The sequence below is a fragment of the Varroa jacobsoni genome, unplaced genomic scaffold, assembly GCF_002532875.2.
Source record: "Varroa jacobsoni isolate VJ856 unplaced genomic scaffold, vjacob_1.0 scaffold_259, whole genome shotgun sequence".
Lineage (NCBI taxonomy): Eukaryota > Metazoa > Arthropoda > Arachnida > Mesostigmata > Varroidae > Varroa > Varroa jacobsoni.
In genome coordinates, this window is record NW_019213161.1 from 117,693 (window position 1) to 137,390 (window position 19,698).

Sequence of the window (19,698 nt, forward strand, 5' to 3'; positions counted from 1 at the left end):
ATAATATATATATATAATCTTTGATGAGTAGTTATTAGCTTTGTTATGTTTTTTCAGAAAATATTTTTGTCATCTGTTCTTTCAAACTCCCTTCATGTTCTTTTATTGATTGTTTACAGTCTCTTGTTTGAATCGTTATTATAGGGACATTTCATGCTTGATTTTATAGATGACCAGATAATGTCCCTCTCTAAAATTGTGCTTAAATGTATCTTCTATCTATAGAAAATCATTTTCAGTAGGTATTTGGACAGCAAGACGTAACGTGATAAGTAGGCAATACCCATGGTGACAGTGCTCCAAAGCGCCTTTACCATTTTTTGGCAGTTCTACGCAGGATAGTGTAATTAAAATAGTGGATGACTGCTACCCGTCAGGGTAACCTAAGGTACATCTACAATTAATAAATTGTTGTGTTATCATAACTTATTCAAGTAGTAGTTAATTTAAATAACTTCGATGTTGAATTTCTATCTATAGGAGAACCAACAACCGCTGGCGACGACGTTTGAATAACGCCAAAATCTTCTAGCCTATAACAAAGACATGGAAAGTTGCTCAAATTCAACTTTAAAAACTGTGTTATTCGAATTGCATCAAAAAGTAAAAACCTTCACTTCCGCTCTGATCACCAACAATGACGACATGAGTAATCTGTAACATTTTTTTATTTAAAATTAAAGCTATTTCTATGTTGAAGTTTATTTTTATATGGAGTTATAAGACTATTTCTTCATGATTTTAGTTAAGCATATTTCAAAGTTGTATTTTGATATGAGCCCAAGTGTGCGGTGGCCATTGCAAAATGACATTGTTACCAATCTACAAGATGAAACGTGAATATTTCGTATACCGATTACCGGACGCCTAGGTCTCCTCAGATAAGCTTAGATTACTCTACGTGCTCTATTTGGTCATAAATGAATCAAAAACCGATTACTGGTCCTATTAAGATATCTGTTACTACTTTTCGGGACATTTTCACATTATAATATATTCTGTACAGAAAATGCTTATCCAGTAAGCCCTATATCCTTATTTTAATTTTAAGGCTAAAAGCATCCGTTGGTGTGCCTGATCTAGTATATTAAAAGATGTCCTACTTTTTTACGCTCCTTTTCCCGAAACTGGAAAATCATCATCTACGACTAAGAAATTGTTACGTACTAACACATTCGTTAATGAGAATAGACAAATACAACTTACACAAGTTCAGGCCGCGAATGTCTTAAGTTTATTTGTATAGGTAGATCCGTTTGATCTGGCTATCTATGAAGCCTAGGTGTCAACGCAGAAGTAATCATCACGATAGTCCTTTTTCAAATGCATGTACTCGGGTCAAAGAGGTAATCAGTTCTTGGATTAGTTTTTTGTGCCAATATAAATGTGGCATTCGTCATTACGAACAAAACTGGTTATTAGCCGGCACAGTGCTCAGTAGATGGCCTTGTCGGGTTGTCTTCAGTTAAATAAACGTTCCCTGAGTCTTACGTTCAATACTGCTGTTATAAAGTGATTCACATTGTTGACTCCCAAGACGAAAGGAAATGAGTCTCAAACTGCGACCACTTCACGCGTTCTTAATCTCACTAGGCAAAGACGTCAGTGCTTCTGCATCACAAGAATGGCTCGCTTTTAGCTGGAAGCGTCGTTTAACGGTGATACTAAATATAAAGCTCGAGCATTTCCTCGTTTTAGTAGCAGCCAATTAGTGGCAATTACGTAATTAGCTAGTGTATTAAATGTCAAATACTGTTTCACAGCGAAGTTTAGCTCTATTAGAAAGGTGATCAAATAAGTACAGGCTGCTGAAAAGGAAGTCACGCTTTGGTTTTAGTTCTGCTTTGTTCGGTGTACGACACAGTGGTCGTGACTTCTATGAACCTTTATGATCTTGGATAATATAAATTCTGTTCTTAATCTAGCTTTCTCCTTTTGAGAACGGGTTGAAACTAACTTTCTTTTTTTTTTCTTTTTCGGCGAAAATTAACTTTCGGGCCATTTTTAGGTTAGGCACTGTTCAGCGTACTGGACTACACCATCGTCTGAACTTCTATAATTATATAGGATAATAAAGTACTCACAATGCAGGCGCTATTACATGGACAAATTAAGCTAGGTTTTCGGCCAGCTATTAAATACTCACAAAAATTGTTTCACAACATTGACATCTATAGGGGACACTAATTTGTCGACAATGAGAGATTAAAGTCAATGATATTGCTTGTTTCTTGGCGTATCAATAACCTCTGGCAGTATCATTTCTTTCTTAGCCAACCCATTTGTAACGACAATCAAACGGGGGACGCCAGTGTTTCAATCGTATATAACTTTTCAAAGATTCCCATCTCTATGCTAATAGAGATAATTATCAGTAATAAATAGAATTATATGTGTTTATTAGTTAGAGACAATTGAATTTTTTCGATCGTACATTTAGTTATTTCTCTATCTCATCCGTGTCAGCGTTAAGCATTGCTTCTAATCTTTGTGGTATATAGACGTCAGTTGCGAACTTGCTTTGACGTATTATAGAAATAGACCCCACACACAAACAGCCTGCATTTATTTTAAATGATAGGGGAAACCAAATAGTGATAAAGAATGATTCCTTTTCGTCTTAGTATGGCTAAATTATGGGTCTACATATGATTAAACACTCTAGATATGTATTAGGTTGCTAAAAGGCAAATACTTCGGAACAATGGCTTCTACAACTATCCCAAAAATCTCGACAGCGTTTACTTCAGAATCATGATAATATCGGAAGTCAAAAATAGTATGTACTGGTCGTACGTACCGAAACATCATCTTAAAACTGGCCTAAGAGAAAGCTCTCTCTGCGAGATCTGACATAATCGTTGAAAAGCTAACGTTACTTGGAAGACACGACCATTTGGACAAATGGCAAAACACTCTACCGATTAGTCAGTTTGTTTTTTTGTCGACGTTTGCAGATCCACACACAAACACACACAAATGTGACTTCCTATTATTATTCGAATTGATATCGATACTACTGCGGTCGTTGTTTATATTTAAAAACTACCTCTCCCAAACAGGAGCACGTTGTTCTCCTCTGTATGTAGATATAGACGATGCTAAAAGCTGTCTGCAAAGACAATAATACGGAACATGTTTTATTTGACGGAAAGCAGCTTTTGGTTTTGTGTCTCTAGATCTCTATTATTGTGAGCACTGCTACCATCGAGTCTCCCTACCTATAACATTTAATGTATTAGCAGATATATGCATAATAATGCGCTCCAGGCAAATATATTGTTATAACAAGCAGTGGTCAAACAGATAAAGGACTTCCAATAGATAGCCATGGAAACATCGAATAATAAATGCAATGGTGCCAGCGTGATCGCCAGCATGATTGCGAACAAAAAAAAAGACACGTTAAAAGCAGTAGGTGACAAATGATACACTACTTTAGACAATGGACAGACACTTTCACGGAAGGAATTGTTTTTTGGGGTTTTGGTATAAATGTCAAAAGGGCGTGTGTAAACGAATAAAAATGCGTAAAAAAGCAGGTTTTTAGGTATTTTCGCTTTTCTGAACGTTCAAAGCTTGTATTGCGCAGGCTATACGCATCGCTCCATATCCGCGGCTGAGTCGCGGCAGCAATTTAATATTGCTAATATTAAATTGGTGAAACATGGGATTAAAATATATTTCACATTTATTGGCAAAATGAAGGTGTTCAAACTTAAATGTCGACCTAAACGCAGTCTGAATTTGATTAAGTTCAACTGGAAAATTCCTAGCTGATGTATAGCGGGTGCAAAACGAGACAAACCAAAAAACCAATAACAAGTGAAAATCTTAGATGAAAGACGATTGAGCTTTGAAGCCGACTTCTTGCGATCTATCAAACTATCATCATGTTTCTCTAGTAAAAATCCATGGTTACATTATGTGGCTACACGCGATCAGCGTCACGTTCGGCGCTGCGAGCAAAGCCTTGCCATAATGGCCATTTTCATGAAATCCATTAGCATAAAACTATCTCAGCTATGTCCTGTTTACCGTTGTTACACTTCGTTGCGATTGGCTCCTTATTGAGCTAACTAACTGTCAACAAACCACAAAAGTTGCTATTGTTGAATCTAGGAACTGTGCAACGAAACGGCTTGGTCATATTTATACTGTTAGTTCACAGTTGTCACAATATAATAAATATAACGCATACCCACATAGGATTAGATGAATTCTAGTAGACTTCAGGCAGCCTAACGCTGCCTGTCAGGCTCCAGCAGCCGAAGATGCCAATAAGGGGTCAGGAAATTAGGGTAGAAGCAAGTCCCGACTCCGTGCAAGGAACTGATCCCGACCGCTTTAACAGGACACAGGAAAAAGCCGCATGCATTTTTGCCCGCCTGAATACATCGTCAGAATACATTCACAGAAATTCAGCAGAGATGTGTTAGAAAGTCCGACGTTTCCTGATCTTTCGGTTTGATCCTTCAGTTTTGACGAATCGAAATCCTTGAAGCCTATGTAGCTAACTTCGTCCAGCGAGAGTTCGTCAAAGACTTCGTATCTCCTTCGTTTTTCACAAGCATCTATCATCACTGCCTTTTGCCAGTTGAAGTTTGTAATATCATCTGTGGTGTTTCGTTGTAACGTTATCTTTAATTGAGATAGAATAATCCAGTGCAAATAACTACTGAATAATAATTGATCGCTTGTAGCTGGTCATATTCCACGCCTAGCTGTTTTTACGTTGATTAATCCGGTATTGTGCACATTATATGTCAGGATATAGAAACTTTTTGGGGTATTACAATAAAGTTGTGCTGATTACATTTAACTCATCCCATTCGATCCCATAGCGCGTCCGCTATTGTCTGGCCAGTCGACAGACTCGAGCGAAATTAATTTTGTTCCATCACATCAATCAATTCATCTCTGTAGTTATCGTTGTATATTGGTACCGCGAACGTCATACAATTTTTCAGTTTATGATATTATTTTATTGCTGGCCATCGTGTTTTGTGGATTTCCAATTTGAAATACTACGAAAAGAATTGAAGATTACGATTACAGCTCTTCTAAAGTTAAGCTGTTATTTTGTCTCTAGCCTAATTTAAACCGGACTGGCAAAACACGCTGTCACTTTAGTGAACTATTACAGTAACAAAGTAAACTCGCAAATCGTTTTACTGAATCGCGCGTCTTATTTGATCGGTGCCTTTCCGAACAGAAAAACAATTCTGAATAGGCGTGATTGAACGACTGTGTTACTTTACTGAAAATCAGCTGCCGGACAATCCAACCGGGAAAGTCATTGGAACGGGCAAGGGAACTTTCAGCGTCTCATGGCGAAGGAAACGTCTGGCAAAATTATGGGCTCTATATTTCAACGAAAACTAAGGGAAAAACATACTCGGCACGAGTCTATTACGTTACAAACTAAGGCTTTACTAGGTTTTCATAGAAATATTTGAACTTTTGTTCATAAACCAGTTTCGTTAATTTCTCGGCAAGATATAGTGATCTTAACGAGGTTAATAAGATGTGTAAATCTGAAAAACATCGGTAAAATAACATCGATAAAAAGGCTCCCTTACTTTGAGATGTTCTGTAAACTTTCAAAGCAACGCGTAAACATCAATGGGTTCAAAGAAAGCAAGTACTTATTACAGCGTTGTGCATTCTGCATTTAGCTATTTCAAACTGCAGACGAATTTGCCGAACACACACAGTATCAATATTGTACTAAAAGCAGCAAATTTTATCTTACGTTTTGAACACTGAGTCAATCAGAACAGTGCTTTCTTTACAAGCTAAAAACAAAAAATACACTCTTGGGGATTTTTTTTACATCAATCGGACACTTTCAACAAAATATCATGTCAGGCAGTTTTGTTTAGCTTCTCAACAGAATGAACGAAGCAGATCGGAAATACGAGTATCCTTTGGAAAATAGTATGTTTATTAAGCCTCACTTTAAATAACCTCAGCGATGTGAAGCAGCAAGACAAGTGGTGCCGTCTCGGTCGAACTACACACAGTCTAACTCACCTAGTTTCGGCCGCAAGGAGTTACTGAACAAGCTTCTGCAAGAAAAACGTTTTAAAGAAACTAAAAGGAAAGCGGTCACCTACCGCACTTACGACTTTTTCCGACGGACCCTCTGTGAATGCTCCAAAAGCAAGACAACAGGCACGGGCTTAGTTCTTTAAAATATTTGCGCAGAACTGTACAAAAGGACTTTACAGGGTTCTTGATAAAACGGCATTTTTGGTCGATTCTTGTGAAAATTATTTCCTCTGCGTCCTCTATTATGCTTTAGGAATGTTCACATGAGCTAAATTGTATTAGCACTGGTGAAAGTTCTCTGAAGTAGCTATTCTACCACCCGCTAAATTAAAATCAATTTCGTTTATCATACATGCCGCGGGACGATTCTTTTCGAATGGTGGCATTATCAAAGTGAGGGTGCCAATGTCTGCGGTACAAAAACTGAGAGAAGATAAAACGATTTATTAGACAAATAGTATATAAGACAATATCGAAAAGCTCACAAAAGACGACCGTTGTTTGATTATGCCCGGGTTCTATTAGTTCAGGAACGCTTGTGAAAACGTTTGCACCTTGTTGTTAAATAGGTAATTGGAACACGCTTGTTGTTAATTAAAAGCGTTCGTTTATTATCGTTTACCCTTTAAGCATAAGATAACATGAATCGGCAACGCATTTGCTAATTGAATACAAGAGTCCTAACACTGCTCAGACCTGCATCGGAACTGACAAATAGCAAGAGGTCATTGAAATTATCAATCAATACTCTTAGGTGTATCATTATCAAATGATGCGACTTTGACATGCTGTTTAATGAATTGCACTTTAGCCTGAAGAGAGTCCAGTTCCCTCTGGATCATTGCCGAACGAACTTCACCCCCTTCATTGTTGTTTCGGAGCATCTGAAATTGTAGATCATCGTATTTTTAGTTGGCTAAAAATCTCCTTATCTTGGTTGTTTTATTTACAGAAAAATGTCTTTTTTCTGTACAATAAAACATATCGACGTAGATTAATTTATGAATTTTTATTTCCCCAACATAAGGTTTATCAGATTTTATTTAACTTAATGTGTTTATCCATCTTTCATTACATTTGATTTCAAGATCTGCCGGATTTACTTGTACAAATATTTATAGAAAAATACTGTATACTACGTTACCAACAAGTATTTAATTACATTTAAAAGTCCTGGTTCTTGTGCATATATATATATATCAAAAAATAATCATCTTACTCACTCACAGGCATTTGCTTTTTTTGTATAGCAAGTAATCAATATGTCTACATAATACATATATTTTGACAGAAAATTATGAATTATATAGACATAAGCATATATTGTTGTACCAACATAGTTTCTGACAATAAAAAATACTTAGTATTAGATTAATAAACCTCATAAATAGTGGATAGGCTTATTCAAAAATTAGCATGAATGCACTTCCACATTTTTTTAAAGAAGTATTGTTTACCCATCCCATTCCGAGCTCGCTCGATATTTTGTCTTAAATTAACATTAATTATTATCTGGAAATGTAAACGAAAATCAAATTTAGTAAGTCTTTTCTTACCTTTAATTGATAATCCATTTCGACAAATTGCGATATAGACTCCATCTTTTCATTGGAACCTTCGGCTAGTGCCCGGATATCACTAATAGCCTTCTCAAATTGAGCGGCAAGAGCTTCTTTTAAACTTTCCATTCTGGTGCATCTAATAAAAGCACTCGCTGCAATTACAATGTTTTGATGAATCAACGTAAAATTCGAATGTTCAATAAGGTCTCGATTTGAAAAAGAAAACTAGTGATTTTTAAACATACTTGATTTAGTTGAAGTCGGCTAATCATAAGCTATTTTCTTCAATCTCAGCAATGTCTATGAAATTCACGCATCGTTCAAACGTCTTTTTTTATGTCATATTCTAAACAGTCCAAAGCAGAGACAAACATATGCGACGCATTATAAATTTGGCGGGCTCCTATTATAAATCATGGCTTAGCTTCAACTGACTTTTCAAAATAGCGCTGTCTAGGTGCCCATCATCTAGATCACACATGGATGTCGCTTAAGCGGCTTCCTGAGTATATTATAATCATTCGAGCATCTTAAGCGAACACTTGGTAATACTGTCAGTCATAACTTCTTGTACCGAAATCATGTTCTCCTAACTCCTAATATACTCTTTTACACTTTAGAGTTGAGCGCGGAGTGATACAGAAGCACAGAACATCGTGGTGAAGCGAATAGCCATGGCGAGGTATTATCGTGGCGGAATTACCGAATAGCCATGGCCCAGGTCGGATCGCAATTTACGTGTTTGACGTGCAAACTCATATTCACCTCCGGTGAACTTCAAAGAAACCATTATCGATGCGATTGGCACCGGTTAGTAAACGGCATAAGTTTAAAGACCTCAAGTAAGCTGACTGCAAGCGGCGAAAGGTGTGCCAAAACTATTGGATTAAGCCGTTGCACCAAAAGCGCCGAAAGGATTTAGAAACGAAGAAAAAATATGTTGACAGACATCTATTTTATTAATGTATTCAATGATTCCAGTGACGACAGTGGGTCGTGATAGCGTACAGCAGTTGGCATCAATATTAACCCTTTATGATATGAGAAATAACATGGATAGATCTTGCAGGTTTTTTGTACATCGCCGTTGGTGATTTCGATGTCAGTTAAATATGTAACAATCACTTTTTAACGCAAAACAGTTCTAGTTTAACCTGTGAACCGTCTCATACAGTAGCACGAAAGAGTACTGGTGCAACACTAGTTTCTTTGTATCATTGTTGCGCCCTTAAAAAGCAGTACGTAAATATACTACAAACCACTAAACACTTTTCCAGACCTCTGTAATTCGACTAATGTATTGAAAATATTATTAATTTTGGCAGTATGCATGGATACATTTTTACAAAAAGTTATGTAGGTTTTGTTAATCTTTTAATAGTTAAGACAAATCTAGTCCTTACGACTATATTTAAGACTATACAAGAAGACCATATTTTTTAAGGACTAATACCTCTTAGTAGCAATATTGCCATTAGAGAATTGGACCATGATAAAGAGAAGACTTCCGAATACATTATAACCTTATGGTGCAGCAATATTTACGCTGGTTAAATATACTGTGTGAGGTTCCAAAACGTTTGAATAGGACACTTAGGTTCAGTCGAGCATTGAGCTACAATATGTACGAAATACTCAATAATCCAATACAGTAAAAAGTGTTGTGTCAAGTCTCCAAACTTTGTATGTTCTCAGTTCAGTTACTTCGGATCGTAGAACTATAAAAATAGCACACCAATATATTAATTTTTGTTGGTCAGGTACAATCTCAAAAGAAAGAGTGCAGCATTACCATCGGTAACCGCCGAGGATTTCATCGCCAAGGTAGCCGCTTCACAAAAGTTTAACCAGACCACTACTAATGAGCGTGCCCATTGCCCCGATTGCAAAAAATCATTCAATAGCGTGCAAACTTTGAAAAATCACCTTAATTCCAAAGCTCATCGAAAGGTAAGCAGTAGACATGCTTGTAACTGTCATTTTCTCTATAATTATCATACTATAATCATAAAGCCTAATATAAAATTGAATTACTCCTTCATGTTATTAAATGGTTTCAATATATTCGGAATATCTTTATATTTTCATAGGAGGTAAAGAAAGCTTTTGTTTTAACTGAGAGCGATGCGTCTGAGGATTCGGGCCGGCGAACCTATCGAAACGTGCCTCTACGAATTCGTACGCCGGTTACCGAACGGATAGACCCCGCCAAGCAATTCAGTTCTATTTCGGCTGATAACGAGGAAGACTGGGAAGATATCGACGACGTCGAAGAGAATGAGTCATATGAAGAAATCGATGGAGAACAGGTGATAATTTGCCGATAAAAAGATGATGGTAAACTATAGCATTCCAGTTTGTTGCTGGTAGGAGAGCAAAGCTCAATGCTGTGAGTTAATTGAAAACGTATTTTCTCAACGCAAACCTAGGAAGTGCGGATAAGAGCCGTACTTAGCTTCGCTTAACGAGCGAGAGTCCGAGGTGGAAAGGCATAACTTATGGAATTATTAGATTTAAGCTTAGCAGTGTTTCTAGCCTAAGTAAATTGTTGCCATGTTCGATTACTATATACGCAAGATTTTAGAAAATATACAACTGAACTTCACCGTTCTTTTTAGACTGGATCCTGCATCGTTCTTTTTCAGTAGCTTACGCAAGCTTTGTAAAAGCACCTGTGCGGAGATCGAAAATGTACTGGATGAACCAACATTCCGGCTTCACAAAGAGACATTTTAATATCAAGCTGTGCTTTGGTACTGTAGAGATATTTATTATAAGGCTATGTTTTTCTTTTTCTAATTTGCTCATGGCAATATTTCGGTTAATGTTCTCTTTCTTGCGATAGAATTCGTCTTCGCCAGAGTTGTTGCCACCTGAACCCGAATTAACTGACTGTATTCCAATCCATGTATGCCTGTTCTGTAACAAGGTAAGTATACGGTATGGATACGATTGCGAAAGATTATGAAGCACGAATTGAATAAATCACAATAATGCGTCATGATACTTTTTATTATTTTTTTTTCAATTATATGTCTTGAACGTGTACGTTTAGGAGATACTCAACGGATTGATTAAACCACCTGAATATATTTGGTCACCTGATTTAGTCGCTTGGATTGATTTTTTTCTGACTTCGTCTAACAAATGTTTTATATTACAGGTGTCAAAAAATATGGAGAAAAACATAGAACATATGGCAATCAGTCACTCATTCTTCGTTCCAGACGCTGAGTATCTGATAAACCCCGAAGGACTTCTCATCTATCTTGGTAAGGGCACAAAGCACGACTATGTTCATTTCAGTGGCATCTAAAACAACTAACAGTAACCTCCTCACTAAAGCTCGGTACGTTCTACCTAAAATTACTCGGGAAAGAAGTCTCTCTTGATCTCTCCTCTGCAAACTGACATGATGTACGTAATTTTCATTTTTCAGAACTGTTTTTATATTTGGTTAGGCGTTTTACCTTTCACCTTTGTTCGTTTTCACCGGTACTTTAGGTTACAAGATCGGCGAATTAAAAGTATGCCTGCTTTGTGACAACGATGAGAAGACGCCGTTCCGATCGATACTAGCGGTCCAGCAACACATGATCGACCTAGGACACACGAGCATCTCCTTGGATTCACCGCTAGAATATTCGAATTTCTATGACTATAGTTCAACTCACCCTGATGGCGCTGATCCCGATGAGGAATTTGATCCGGAGATACTGTATGAAAATGATGACTGGACGCTTCAATTGCCATCGGGCGCATATATTGGTCATCGAGCGCTCATGAGGTATGATGTGAGGTTATTTAAAGATTCACAGGACGTGTATTAAGTGTGCTGAAATCATGTGTAATTTTTTCTGCCGCTGGTAAATTAAAGTTTTAGCATTTGGTCAGTTCAAGTATGACGTAAATTAATTGAACACAATTGGCTTGTGTAAGGTATTTAGAAAAGCCAGTTACACTTCATACACATTGCTACAGTAATGAGTATGATATATAATTTTTTCTCACACAATTATTCATTTTTTACGAATTTGAATCTTTTTTCCGACTATATAGGTATTATCGTCAACGCTATTCGCACGAAACTGCTTCGACGAATGGGCAACACTTAGTTGTTTTCGAAAAGTACAAAGCTCTCGGCTGGGCCAACGCGATTACGACAATGCAAGCCCGTATGAAGGTAAGGAAACTGCATTTTTATTGGCGAGTGTGTTAACCTTTATTTTTATAGGTTTCGTAGGTCATTTTCTCATAGTAAATATAAAAGTGGAAACAGCATTAATGATATGTTAACATGTTTTTGTAAGAGTTCGTACAAATTAAAATCGTAATTTATACCTAAACTTTTTGTATTTTCTTCAACAATAACTTGCTGCTATTTCGTTAAACTGCTTGCTTTACATTTAAAAAATTTTTAATGCATACTCTACTAACCGATTTAACATTATGCGTTATTCGCGATTGTAGTACATAAATAATTATAAGGATCATAAAAATAGTAACAAAAAAAAATTGTTTTATCATGACCACATCATTATTTCCATTTTATCAATATTATAGGCCCGTGACCAGAAGGTCGAGCAGCGCCTGCTTGCCCGGAAAGAACTAGCGGTTAAACTCAAAGACCCGATGATGCGTCACCAGAAGAACAAATTAAGCTACCGATAATAAAATAGTTGTAGAAGTTAGAGTATATGCTAATACTGTTGTTGTGTAAACCTTTATTGAGAACTAGCGTTAACTATTCAGTGAGGCGTTGAACAACCATCAGGGAATATATATGTCTTGCGTAGAATAATTTTGAGCAAAGCGTATATAATATCGAAGATCATCAAAGTTGTTACTCTGTACAATAAATCTGCTACGAATATCATATAGCCCACTATAATAATAAAATGTTCTTATTTTCAATTTTATATTCATTTCAATGCAGTTTAGTGCAAAGCTCAATGGTAGATAATATAATATCAGGTCGCTTTACTTCTCCATGAACATTACATTTAGGTTTACTAGCTTGTACGGCTCAGGAAGATGTTGTATTGTGCGGACCTTTTTCTACTATTCGTAGTACAGGCCATGTTGGCACACTATTTTACACTGCTACGTTTTGCCGTGTGAGGGAGCTTAACGTACAAATCACATGGTATATTGACAGATAAATCTGCGTATTTATATTGAGCTTCATAAGAAAACTGAAGAAATTGATTAATTGGAAGCGAGAATATTTAAAACGGATATATGGACTTAACTGATCCAGTATTGCATAAAGAAAAATCTCGTTAAAAACACCTTGCCTCCTGATGATTACTTTTGCATGCCCTCGGTAATAATAAGCAAAAACTTACTACACAGCCACAGCTAAGGGCTTGAGTACGAAGTCCTTAATATCAGACGGGAAGAACCTATTGTCTCAAGCTTTTTTTCATTTCAAGCATTTCCTCCTTCAAGTTCCTCCATCCGAAAGGGCCTAAGCTAAACTTGTACTTATATAGGACTTAAGGGCAGAAGCACTTCGGGTCTAGCTCTAAATAACTAGTTATATATTTTCTTATAAGAAATTTTTCCAGAAAGATTTTCTTAAATAAACATGTTTATTTTCATGCACAAACACACAAGCGCACACGATGCTCATAATATTACATGGCGATAATAATACCGAAGTACGACAACATTTTATTTCTTTTCGGTTCTGTATAAGTTTTCCTTTACCGTTCAGCTTTAGTTCTGTCGTTACTCTTTTGAGGGTTTAGACAGATATAAGTGTATTGTCGAAAGATGTTGTACTATTTTGGGAATCGGTCTGGAATTCCTATAGGGGAACGATTTTACAACCAAGTACACCCTGACCGCTCCAGCTTTTCGGAACTAACAAAATGTCGTACTGCGCAAGGGAAAGACCTCGGAGAAGTCGAATCTTAAGCGCTTTGCCGATAGAGTTCTGTACCAATCCCGCGATGGACATCATTCCTGAAATAGCGACCATATACATTAAACGGGTTTCAACAACTTTTACTTTTGAAGAGATGGTCATTGATCATATTTACGATCGAAACTGCTACTCAGTGTATTTCTAATATAAGATGATCACTAATCTACCTCAAATCACCTTAAAAGATAAAACAAGGCTACGCTGATCGAGAAGAGAAAAATATCTACATGCTCTGTCTCCTAAATTACTGAGGAATGAAGTTTGCCGGTAGGAAAAGAATGTTTATTAGGCAAGTCAGCTAATTCCAGTGTATTATGATGTTAGTTAAACAAATACGAAGCAATAGTTTTTTTACACATGTCCTAATAAGCGCACTCACAATGCATTTATTTGTTTGAAAAGCTCATACTATAAATAATCAGGCTTACCAATGGCCTAGAAAAAATTTACGTTAATTAATCGTTAACAAAATCCGCGTACAAAATGCGCGAGACTTTTGCGTTTTAGACTATCTGCTCAAACTATAACTGGAACACAAAGGCAGAAGAAGTTTGTAACGTAAAGGTTCCTACCATTAAAGTTGTCAATGTGAATACTGCCGAAGTTCGTGATGAGATCTTCTGATCGAAGCCCAGCTTGATCGGCTGGTGATCCCCGTTCAACGGACGATATTCGGGCGAACGCTTTCAGTCGCCGAGTTTCGGCATCGGTTTCGCTCGTACTGGTCGCCCCAGACTGCAAAAACCCAGACAACGTACAGCATACATACATAGGTAGTTCCAGCTTCTTTTGATTTCGGTGAATAAACTGCCATATTAAAGGAATTGTTCTTTTGTCAAAATGGCCGAAAAGATTGTTGGTCATGTTACAAACAAACGGTATGATCAGGGCTAAAACATAAATTTAAATTCTAGAAGTGTCTGCAAGGCTAACTCTCCCTCATTTCGAAAGATCAGGGAAAATGGTATCCTTCTCTAATTTTCTAATTTTTTTAGCATCCTCTAATACTTTAATCTTTTACAAATACATCGTATCTGCTTTTCAATACAATTTCCTACCTCCGCACGCTCTGCATGCAGCCGATGCAAGCCTTCCTCGATTTTTCTCGTTACTTCCTTAAGGTCATTCTGCAAACAAATAATATCGTGCCGTGCCTTGCGAACCTAAAAGCATCAATCAGAGTTATAGTCTTAAATAGAATAGGCTTAACACGGAATAAGCTAGTAGACTATGGGAATCGATCAAGTGCCTCTTCTATTAGTTAATTTATATTTGAGCAAAACACAGCTGATTATTTGAACTATCGTGAAACGTTATTAAAATCTCGCTGCAAATTAAAAATTAATTAAAAAATGCAAATAAAAAAAGTATATTCCCTTCACATAAGTGCAAACGAAGGCGTTCAAACTGAATGAAAAACTCACCTGGTATACGTCGATATCATTACGAGGGTATCCATCTCTGTCGACTAAAGGCTCCGTCATACCCACCCCATTCGTGGATAACACTCCACCAAGTATATTAATCTTTTGCTCGATGTTGACTTTAACGACCATTAGGTTCCGTACGTTCAATTCGTGGTCTATCATCTTCTGGAAACCGAGCGTGGAGTAGAATTGGTGTAAAAAAATTAATAAACGTAACTGCTGCGGACAGCTTGAAGTAAAGTGAAAACACTATTTCACGTAACTTACCATAAGAAAAACAGGTTAAAATAACGACAAAAAACCACCGTTCTTTGCGATGATGCTCCTATGAATACTAAAGAACTTCTGGATTATCATTTACAAAACTTGCCGACAGTGTGACACAACCATTACCTTTTTATTAGAACACATTCACAGTATATACAAGATAGCAAGAAAGCTAATGTATCCCACATACAGAGCCTAATTTTCTCTTCAACTTGTTCAAATTTGTCAAGCGCATGCTCTATATTGATTTTTTTTCTTTACTAAGTAGCCTATATTTACTTATTTATTTCCAAATCAAGAGTTGTGTACAAATATTTGAAAGTTTTCCTAAAAATAAACGAACCTGAAGGGCCTCCGTGGCCATTGGCCGGGGGGAGGTACCAGTTATTTCGCGGCGAGACGAAATTTTGAGGGTGCAATGCAACTAACCAAAGCTGACACAGGCTGGCGAGACGAAATATGAGCGCCGTAATAAAGCCTTATCTAGTTTCTACCTTAATAGTAGTATTTTGCACACATTACGATTCGATGTTCATTACACTATAACTCCAGGAATCTACATTATATTTAATTTTCTGCACCTCTTTACGAAAGCACCATCCGACTTCACAGAGTTCAGTGGACACAACGTCAGATTCGGTGCGCACTCAAATATTGTGGTTTACATATGAAGCTTCGTCTTGTTCGTAAGCTGTTGTTGAGACTTCGGATACACCGTCCGACTGATATTCAGAACTACTTTAGAGTAAATCGACGCCAAAATGAATTAGGTTTCAACTCACTCCCAATGGCTCCAGTGAAGATTTTCTTATTCGCTGAGCGTAATGTGTTTATCAGCGCAGAAATCAGCTGTCTGATTCCATTGCATTACCTCGCCGGCTCCTGGACATAGCATTAGCGTCACAAAGCGCGCTTTCCTTTCGAACAAAAACGACACACTTGTTTAAAGAGTTCGCCCAGGGAAATGTATACGACCTAGTGAATTATTATTGATTATGACCTTTATGTGCAGAGAAAAGTATTTACTAAAAGAACTTCAGGAGCTATGCAACTAAACATCGTCTGTTTGCCTGATCACAGTTTTGAAATTTGCTTCATATATTCAAGTGTTTGAAAAGAATGTGTTATTTTGGACAGGAAATACTGCGGTGTTCTCTCAGTCGACATTTGTCAAGGCGGATATTCTTATGTAGTTTGAGCTTATTTTTCTTCTTGATACTGTTAGAGCTTTATCTAAATTTTGAGCTGTATGGATTCGCCTGGACCGAATATATATGATTATTACCTAATCTCGCGCTTCTTTCGCAAATAAGTTGTGTTTGCGTGTCGGCTAAACGTTTTTGGACGCAGATATAGTCACGAATTGCGGCCATTGATTATGCGGCTTCTTCAGTAATTTTCACAATGTCTGTATTCTTGCGTATCCATTGTATATTCAAGCGTAGCGTTATGTGAATTTCAATGATTACGAAATCAAATGAACTGCGGTTTAAATAGATTTGCTTTACTCATTTATGCGTTTAATAATGCGATCCTTTTCACAGACGATATTGCTTTTTTTGCACTGTAAGTCGGAAACGTGTAATTTGGGACATATGATTTAATACAGTAAGAAGAAACCGTCAAAATTTCGTTTCAGGAGATGTTGGCCTGCATTGTAAAAAACGTTTGGTGGATAAAACGTATTTTTTATCATGTAATTTTAAACACGGTGATAAGTTCGTCTAGTTCGCTCTCTCAAGTCTGTCCTCTTATTATTTTATTTATCGCTTGCAGAAACTGCGAAATCATAAAGATGAAGTCTGCCAAGTCCAAATCTCGGCTTCAGTGGTTCGAACTGCCTCCTCCTCGTGAGTCCTTTCAAGTTCTGTCAATTGAGCCGTGCTGGAGCTATTTTATAAATCTAGAATACCGTCGTTATATGCGCAGTGTTTAGTCATTTAAGTAATTTATAAAATGATGCTAATGAAACGATGTATTACAATGTGTCTCTTCAATGGATATATTTGGAGTTCTTAGGATTCGTAGTTGGAATCAGATATTAGCCAAGCGGTAGGTGAGTGTCGTGATGCTCCGATGTTGGTAATTTTACGCATTGTGCTAATTTAAGTTAATAAGTTGCATAGGCTCTTCGTTTAGGGTTTAATACCTTTTGCTTTGATTCGTGTACATAAAGTACGGTATACGCTTTAATGGCGTTTAGTACAAGTTAAACTTTCGGCATTACATATAGATGCTCTGAACCTTCAGATTGAAGTCTTCTCGAGCACAGTAACTATAGAAACAACGTGTAAAGACAACGTCTGCTATATCCTTCAGGTAAAGTTCGTGGATGGGCCCATTTGTCCAACAAGTCGAAGCAGCGCCTTATATCTTTACTGCACAGTAGGGTACCCGTAGACCAGATTCCTACTGTACTTCAGGATGAAATCAAAGAGGATCCGGAGCGAATTCGGAGATATCTATGGAGTGTACAGTATGAGTCAGCCAAAATTGTAGAAGAATATTCTACATACAACAATACTAATTTATTAGGGACATTGCGTTTAGCCGTGTTGGCTGCTCGATAAGCAAATATTTTGTTGAAGCTGTTAAAAATAATGAGCTTACTCTGTCCTAGAGAAATTGACACAAAATATTTTTGAGAAATATACATTCATCAAACGATTTTCCAAATGATTTTTATAGACATCCTTTAATCTAAATCATATATATATATTTCTACGATCAGACAAATATTAGTTGATGTGTGAACTGAGTATATTTAAATATTGAATTTCAACTGAATTTTCCCAATCAGTGTGAGGGACACTTAAAGACGTTAGCGAAACGGCGTGTTTTGTCAACTAGCAAGAAGGTTTCTAAAATGTATGTATCGCAGAAATAAACGATATATAAAAAAAGAAGCTAATCTAGAGCCTTGTGGTGTATCCTTGCGTGTTGTAAATTTGTACTATGCGAACCATCCAGATCACGTCTGAAGAACCAACGGAAGTCTCGCCGAGACCCCAGATATGCCCCAGCAGATATTGTAGCCCTCATGCGATGGTCCATGGTGATCTCGAAAGAGCAACGGCGAAAGAATATTTCACATCCTCCGAATAGTGCGCCTCTCGTTCGAGCATTCATTAACAAAGCTGATCAGATCAGTAACGGGAACAGTAACATTTGGACGGATGAAAATGAAAAAGGGTCAACGACTGGAATGCCGTCTAGCGGCGGGCCCAGCACCAGCCACGCTGGAAATACGCGGCAGAACGCGATGAATTTTACGCTAGCCAATATGTATAGGTTGGTTACCCGTTATGTTTTACATATAGCGCACACGTCGTGCATATACAGTAACAAGTTATATTAGTTTCATTTAGTGAGAGTTGTCTGACACTGTTGTTTTTCAGGTACCGCACGAACTTTTTTCTTGTCTCACATGATATTCAAATTAGGCAACATAAGAAAGTAGATCTGGGCACTTTAATTTAATAAACGTTTTATAAAAGAACTTCTGGTCTGCCAAAGCTCTTTTTCATAACGCTATCTGGCAAGGCATATCCGAAAATCGTATTAGTTGAAAATGAACCAAACAGACCGGATTGACATAAGTCGAAAAACCATGCCATGCTTCTGGCATGCACAATGTGGAATTAAGGTAAAAGGAAAAAATAAGCCTGAGTGGTGTCACATTTTGCAGTTTTTGGATTTGGATACATTTTATTATCATAAAGTCGTTCTATTCGTATTATTATAAAGTAGTCTAGCAATAGGCGTACACTGCGTTGAGTAACATCGTCATTTAGATACTTCCATGGGAAAGCCTTAAAGTCTTGATATTTGCATGTGGCGTTTACACAATGCTCAATTTACAGATACATGGTTCAAGCGACTGAAGATTATGAACCGCCACGCACTGAATTAATGGCCGCCCTTTTGCGATTCTTCACTGAACGACTCTTGATGAGATTGGACGTGGCAAAAAATCGACCGGACGGCGACTGTATTGATGAGTTGATACGATTGTTGGCCAACAAAGGTAACATGATTAATGGAGGTAGTATCTAAGCAATTTCGCGCTCAGATCATAATGATGGCACTAAGAATTTCGTTACGTACGTTTGTGTGTGAGGCCTATTTATGAAAGTGCTAAAAACGACCGCATTACATGTAACGAACTAAGTAGTTTATTCATAGAAGATAACAATACTACACAAACGTCAAACAGTTAGTTCTAATATATGTTATAAAATATAACTCCATCAGTGTAAATGTTCCTAGCTGCCTCGCAACATTGATGTATTACAAAAACGCCATATACACAATTGAAATAGCAGGTTTTTGTCCTAGCTTTTAACTCTGATATAGGCACCACACTTTATATTGGATGTTTGGCTTAAGATTTTTTTAACTTTATGCTTAGATACCTAAAAAAAGATCACCTGTTTCTTCAATTATCTTGATTATA

At 37.1% G+C, this 19,698-nt stretch overlaps 4 protein-coding genes and 1 long non-coding RNA gene across 11 annotated transcripts in view; 2 read left to right on the forward strand and 3 right to left on the reverse strand.

Moving 5' to 3' along the window:
* LOC111258760 (uncharacterized) overlaps positions 1–5,636 on the reverse strand; it is a 29,214-nt gene extending 23,578 nt beyond the window's left edge. Inside the window, exons 1-2 of one of the 2 annotated variants that reach the window (XM_022830267.2) lie at positions 5,583–5,636; positions 4,206–4,388 (exon numbers count right to left, since the gene is read on the reverse strand). The gene's annotated coding sequence lies outside the window, so the exon portion shown is untranslated. Of the gene's footprint in view, positions 1–2,800; positions 3,032–4,205; positions 4,389–5,582 lie in introns of those variants that run through there. The other variant, XM_022830265.2, reaches the window with a different exon arrangement.
* A 1,002-nt stretch (positions 5,637–6,638) lies between these two features.
* Positions 6,639–8,000, reverse strand: LOC111258754 (uncharacterized). Of its 2 annotated transcripts, XR_015310283.1 has the most exons (3): positions 7,862–8,000; positions 7,611–7,768; positions 6,639–6,938 (listed from the first exon to the last, which is right to left on the reverse strand). It is a non-coding gene; the product is annotated as an uncharacterized LOC111258754 (long non-coding RNA). The 2 variants fall into 2 exon arrangements; XR_015310282.1 differs by having other exon boundaries at positions 7,611–7,982.
* A 130-nt stretch (positions 8,001–8,130) lies between these two features.
* LOC111258753 (cytoplasmic 60S subunit biogenesis factor ZNF622) lies at positions 8,131–12,530 on the forward strand. Its single transcript, XM_022830250.2, has 8 exons — positions 8,131–8,426; positions 9,377–9,566; positions 9,707–9,925; positions 10,462–10,545; positions 10,780–10,888; positions 11,121–11,403; positions 11,676–11,799; positions 12,180–12,530. The coding sequence occupies exons 1-8, from the start codon at positions 8,329–8,331 to the stop codon at positions 12,285–12,287; spliced, it is 1,215 nt and encodes a 404-aa protein (XP_022685985.1). The 5' UTR covers positions 8,131–8,328; the 3' UTR covers positions 12,288–12,530.
* A 661-nt stretch (positions 12,531–13,191) lies between these two features.
* Positions 13,192–16,078, reverse strand: LOC111258756 (26S proteasome non-ATPase regulatory subunit 9). Of its 3 annotated transcripts, none has more exons than XM_022830258.2 (5): positions 15,586–16,078; positions 14,973–15,137; positions 14,607–14,711; positions 14,121–14,283; positions 13,192–13,586 (listed from the first exon to the last, which is right to left on the reverse strand). In XM_022830258.2, the coding sequence occupies exons 1-5, from the start codon at positions 15,604–15,606 to the stop codon at positions 13,429–13,431; spliced, it is 612 nt and encodes a 203-aa protein (XP_022685993.1). In that variant the 5' UTR covers positions 15,607–16,078; the 3' UTR covers positions 13,192–13,428. The 3 variants fall into 3 exon arrangements, with proteins under 3 accessions (XP_022685993.1, XP_022685992.1, XP_022685994.1); XM_022830257.2 differs by having other exon boundaries at positions 14,973–15,140; XM_022830259.2 differs by having other exon boundaries at positions 14,973–15,140; positions 16,025–16,041.
* A 115-nt stretch (positions 16,079–16,193) lies between these two features.
* LOC111258755 (uncharacterized) overlaps positions 16,194–19,698 on the forward strand; it is a 4,573-nt gene continuing 1,068 nt past the window's right edge. Inside the window, exons 1-5 of one of the 3 annotated variants that reach the window (XM_022830256.2) lie at positions 16,194–16,302; positions 17,019–17,092; positions 17,562–17,718; positions 18,213–18,533; positions 19,106–19,269. In XM_022830256.2, the coding sequence (XP_022685991.1) occupies positions 17,038–17,092; positions 17,562–17,718; positions 18,213–18,533; positions 19,106–19,269 (697 nt within the window). In that variant the 5' untranslated portion in view covers positions 16,194–16,302; positions 17,019–17,037. Of the gene's footprint in view, positions 16,649–17,018; positions 17,093–17,561; positions 17,719–18,212; positions 18,534–19,105; positions 19,270–19,698 lie in introns of all 3 variants that reach the window. The other 2 variants (XM_022830255.2, XM_022830254.2) reach the window with 2 other exon arrangements.